The 5,834-nt window shown below is 30.1% G+C and overlaps 1 protein-coding gene across 1 annotated transcript in view; it reads right to left on the bottom strand.

Annotated features, from left to right (window-relative positions):
* Nucleotides 1–1,020: 1,020 nt before the first annotated feature.
* LOC105625583 (icarapin-like) overlaps nucleotides 1,021–5,834 on the bottom strand; it is a 36,202-nt gene continuing 31,388 nt past the window's right edge. The window contains exons 3-4 of the mRNA XM_012206906.1: nucleotides 4,795–4,901; nucleotides 1,021–1,260 (exon numbers count right to left, since the gene is read on the bottom strand). Coding sequence (XP_012062296.1) covers nucleotides 1,021–1,260; nucleotides 4,795–4,901 — 347 coding nt within the window. The remainder of the gene's footprint in view (nucleotides 1,261–4,794; nucleotides 4,902–5,834) is intronic.

Raw genomic sequence — 5,834 nt, 5'->3', positions numbered from 1 at the left:
ATTAGTTTAATTTACTAAAATAGGTACTGTCGACTATATNTATTAGTATAGTATATATAATATATATATATATATATATATATATATATATATATATATAAATATATCAGCCAGTAAACCGACATGATATGTGACGAAGCATGTGGCTCCGGCGCTTTCACTTTTTTTTGCTCGACATTCATGTAAGATAGAACGAAATACGCGAGAATTATATGTAGAAAATATATATTGATTACTAAATATTACTTATTAATTATCGTACACTAATTTCATTTTTATTAATTTATAAAGTATACAAAAAATCTTTAACACCTTTTTGAAATGTCAGATACATAAACATGTACGAAATATAAATTAGAAGGGGTCCAAGTAATTAATTTTTGAAAAATGCGAGAGATTACATAACTTTATTTCCATATCAATCGCTGATGCATGTCTCTTAAATATATTTCATAATATATATGTATAAAATTCAACTGTTCAGACTATTCAGAATATAAAACGTCAGTTGAAAAACGTAAACGCACATTGAGCTTTAAATCTCATCTATTTTAATTCCACGTTTAACCGAGAGTTTTAATTTGATTCGAAAGCTTTTAATCGATTAATTAACTTTAAATAAATTCTCGCAATTAATTGAAATCAATTAGCCCCCCCCTCCGTTTGTTCTCAACTTGTATTATAAATATCTACGTATTTATAAATATTCCAGCTTATTCTTTTCAGCGACAGTCATCTTTTTTCCCGAAGAAATGCAGGTAAACATCATATATATTACGTATCAAGAAAACAACAGAAACATAACTTCATATATGTATGTATTACACGTATAATGTATATATATATATATATATATATTATATTACAGTAATGCTTTATATTTTAACATGATGCACACCGCGGTGTGTCATCGAAGTTACTCTACTACAGCCACGAAATAAAAATCACTCCTTCCTCTCCATGAAATCCACTCGGACATTGCTGATCGTCGGCGTGTCTCGCGAGCAGACTAATCACCTTTTAAGCGGTCAGCGTTTCCGTGTTTTTCGATATCTCGTTGTTGAACTCTTCGACAGTCTCGCGGCTCTCCGGGTCCGGCTCTGACCTGACCGATGGTTGCTCCGTGCTGCCTCCTCCAATCACTTCGGTCTCGTTTTGTGGCTTCACGTCGATTATACGAACACGGAACACGGCACCACCGTTACTATCGTTCTTCGAATATACTGTCTCGTTGATCGTCACCACATGGCCGTTAATGATCTGCAATCAGATCATTTGTGAGAATCAGAAATTAGTTCAGGATTATTACAAATATCTCGTCCTAAAATTCTATAACTTTTTCCCAATTTCCAGACAAAATTTCATGATTTTCCCTGACTTTGCATAATATTAAAAAATATTTATAATATTAAACATAATATTAAAAAATTTTTTTGTGATTTGAAAATCATTAAATATTTTAAGAGATCAATTTAATACAGCAGTGTAAATTATTATTACACTGTAAAAAATTAAAATGTTAATTTTCAACTTAAAAAGTAGTGAACTTTCGGTGACATTTTTGTGTTAATTTTAACATTTTTGCATGTCTCAGAAAGTTCACTATATGTCTTTGAGTTAAAATTAACATTTTATTTTACAATGTAATTATTGTTACTGACACTGCTTGCATTTTTAATTGTTAAGTTGACAGTATTTCAAAATTGCGTAGATATAATATACGTGTATTAAACTTTTTTTCAAGAATTGTAATTTTTCAGAAAATTTTCCGCAAAATTCCATGATTTTTCCTTGATTTCCCTAACCATTTTTAAATGGTATAATAAATGCTATTTTAAATGATATAATAAATGGTATAATAAATGAAGTTCTTCGAAAATATAGCGTAATATGTATACATATGCCCTAGAAGGAACGAGAGCTGATTTAGACAGAGATGCAAACAGGTTTATCGAACAATTTGCAGTTCTATAACTGACAAACGCATCGTCAAAATTAATTAAGCTCTATTATTGAAGAATTTGCAACGCTGCGTGAATTTAACTGCGTTTAGTGCATGACAGTGCGATACAATGCAGTTTACTTCGCTAACAAAGAGATACATGCTTCAGTATGAATTATTAGAATTGCTGTACATAATTAAACTTTCTATATCTTTCTATGTGTGAAAGCGTAATAAGAAAAAAATCTCTCCTTACATTTTTACATTTTACAAAATGCTAAATCACGTTTCAATTTCATATATCATCGCTCTTAATGCGTTCTTACATTTTCTTTTGCATTTATAACTTTAATTCCTCGACGTTTGAACGGCAAGAGATATTATTAATAAATGAGATTGATTCAAATGCCGATACTTTTTAATGAGATGAACTCGCGATTATAAATATCTTGATTATTGCAGATAATAATATGTTAGTGCGAAAAATTTATAAAAAAAAGAAAAGTTCTCGTTCAATTTCGTAGAAGAATGAGATCACAGGCGCGGATCTATCATCTTAATTACAAGAATTCTAAAGAATAATGTATATTACCTATTTTTCATTTAATATGTTTTACTTCATATAAAATTTATCTAAAATAATATTATTTGATAAATTTTCAGCAACAGTGATAATTTATGTAAGAAATGATGACATCATAATAAGATTTTAGCATATTTAATTGCATGCATACCGTACTTAATGTTACTATATAATATGATTCTTTAAAGGTTTCATGTAACAAAAAATTAAATACAACTATCGATTTTTTCATTTTCTGAAATTTTTTGTTTCGGAACAATCTGATCGTCTCGACTCGACATGCAGGCTACATCGATCAAAAATATTTATTTTCTTATATCGGTAAATAAAAATTTGGTACATTTAATAATTGTTTTAAAAATTTTCTTTAAAACTGATCCTATACGACTTTCAACAAATCTGAGTAAAACCCAATTTAATCCCAGAATACAAATCTTTCGAAAACTTTTGAAAATACATACTACATGTTTGAAAGACTATAACTTTGATAGGCTGTAACTTCAGATTGATATTTTTAGATCTCTCTTTTTTTTCATTTTAAAGCTCTGAGATTTAGAAATATACTTGCATAGGTTGTAAACTTTTATATGCCAAAAAGTTTTATATTGTTGAATTATAAATAAAAATTCTTCATTTTCTTCGTGTATGGAGCAAGCAAAATTTCGATTGGGTCTGGAAGACCCATATGTATGTTTTAGACCCAGTTTCACAATTCATGGTTAACTCTTAACCGAGATTTAACTTAAAACACTACATGTTTCCTTAGAGTTGTCGCAGACAAAAAAAATTTCTGTAACACCCTGGTGAAAATTTTTCTCATAATTTTCATACGAATTGGAACATTTTTCAGAAATACTCAGAAATATTCGGAAAGTTTATATCTTCTCTTAGAATTTTTCATACAAGTGAATTCTGAAATATTCTGAAATTTCTCATCCCATTAATTTAAAAAAAATATTAAAACATTTTTTTAGATTTTTTATAACATTTTATCAGAAATTATACTTACAAAAAACTCTTAGAAATTTTATGATATTTCATAATTAACATATATAAAAAATTCTGAAAAAGATGTGATTTTTTGAGAAATGTTCCAATTCATATAAAAAAATATGAGAAAGTTATAACATTATATAGAACTTCTGAAAAATTCTGAGAAAAAAATTTTCATTAATAGCCTTAAGAACAAATGAATTTAAGCGGATGAGCCAATCAGGATACTGCTTTAGATCTACGTATTCTAACGAAAATAGAAATAGTAGTAAACTTATCCATAAGGAGAGTTTCAACAATTGAAATTCACTTTATTGCGAGGTTATGCATAAGTTCACTTATTTCCATTTCCGTTAGATTACGTAATCTAAAGCAGTATCCCTATTGAGCCTCATCGGCTTAAGTTTACACCTCACGCACACTGTTATGGAATTTTGTGTGCGGCAATTCTTAGTGCCGAGTCACTATCATATCTCTGGATTCATTATTCCTTTCCAATTCTAGCATTAAAAGAAATAAGGAATAAGTAAACCTCGGTTAAGAGTTAACCATGAGTTGTAAAACTGGGTTCTAGGGTTAATATATTAATACATTTTCTTAAGTAATCTTATCACCCCATCTTATTTCAGAAAAGACTCTTTTCTTCTGTTTTGTTTTTTCTCCTGCGAATGATGACGTAGCGCCGAGTGTCCGAGAAGTAGGATTCACGATCAAGCAGCGGACGAACTTTTCGGCGGACAGTTATCCACTTCCGTTAGTCGTGCTTTGTGTAGCAAGTCGCATTACGCGTTAAGCGACTTACATATCGGAGAGATCTGGCGGCGCGCAGATTCCGAGCGTGTAACAATACGCGACGGGAAATGCGGTAATCCGATCACCCTCCCCCGTTACCGTACACTTGGCGCTATCGCGCTATTGTTAAAGGGATCCTCTCTTTCTCCCCTCTTCCTATGTTCCACTGTCGTCATCTCGTTGTTGCAGTTTACACGTGTACGTAAATTGCTGGCGATGCATTATCTCTCCGCGACGCGTCCGGCCTGGCGCGACGCGGAGTTTCCTCTTCGCGTGTCGCCGGGGATTATTTTACTCTGCTCTTGGCGACTCTTGGCGAACTTGATTCGTTACTCGATGAACGTTTTCCGGACCGAAATTCGGTCTAACGCGAGAATATATGAATTGAACAGGATTTTAAAAAGAACTGTGATAATAATTCTATTGATTGATTATAGACTTTTGTGAATTACTGATTTGTAAATTGAGTCTATTGAATATTTACCTTGACTGTGGATGTTGTGTTCGCTCCTTCGGGAGTAGAAAAGTTTGTCATATCAGGGATAGTCCAGAAGTAGTTTAAGAAATTTTGCCTGATTCTATTGATAGTATCTAAAAAAATCAAAAACAGAAATTAGAAAGAAAATCCTTGTAAACATACTAAATTTTAATAAATATTTATTTGAATAACATTAAATATTTACTAAATATAAACATATATTTATTTTTGGTATATGAACCATCAATTTGATTCAACTATCATTTTTTTTTAGTAAGTATTTAATAAATATTTATTGAAGTAAATATTAATTAGTACTATTTAAACACACAAATATTTATTAAAATTTAATACATATTTCTCAGTGTAGTAATTTATACGTATTCACATAATGTTTTTTTGTAGAATTTTTAAATTGATTGTTTGATTTTATTTGTAAATGTCAATAACAACAATCCAATAAAGTGTGCTTGATAATGGACAAATTTAAACGAATTTAAAGCAGGTATAAGCGCTGGTGATCATTTAAAAAATATTTGTCAAGCATCTGGAGGTGACGTGCTTATTAGAATCGCGCGCAATCGTCGGTCAACAAAATTGCGCTTTCATGATTTTCGATTTAGGAAATGAAGCATACAGTGACGGACCCATTGAGCCGAACGATGATCAATTTAAAGAAAAAAGAAAAGAGAAAATTTGTACAAATGGCTGCATTCAGCAGAATGTTGAACCATTTTTACAACTCTGTTGAAAGTTTTCTTCACACACTATTCTTCTAGATCAAAAAATCGAATCGGCACAAAGCGCTTATTAAGCGCTTAACTTCTGTTGAACACCACTATCTAATTTACAGTGAAGTTATAGTTAATCAATGTATATATATAATGATTTTCGTCAAAATTGTCTACAATTTTTATCCAATATTTACTATTTCATTTATAATCTATTATATCTTTTTAAATAATCAATGAATATATATATATATATATATATATATATATATACTATATATATATATACTATATATATATATATATATATATATA

This window comes from Atta cephalotes, assembly GCF_000143395.1.
Source record: "Atta cephalotes unplaced genomic scaffold scaffold00003, whole genome shotgun sequence".
NCBI classification, from domain to species: domain Eukaryota; kingdom Metazoa; phylum Arthropoda; class Insecta; order Hymenoptera; family Formicidae; genus Atta; species Atta cephalotes.
Note: the sequence above shows the minus strand (reverse complement) of the source record. Positions and strands in the feature narration are given on the sequence as shown.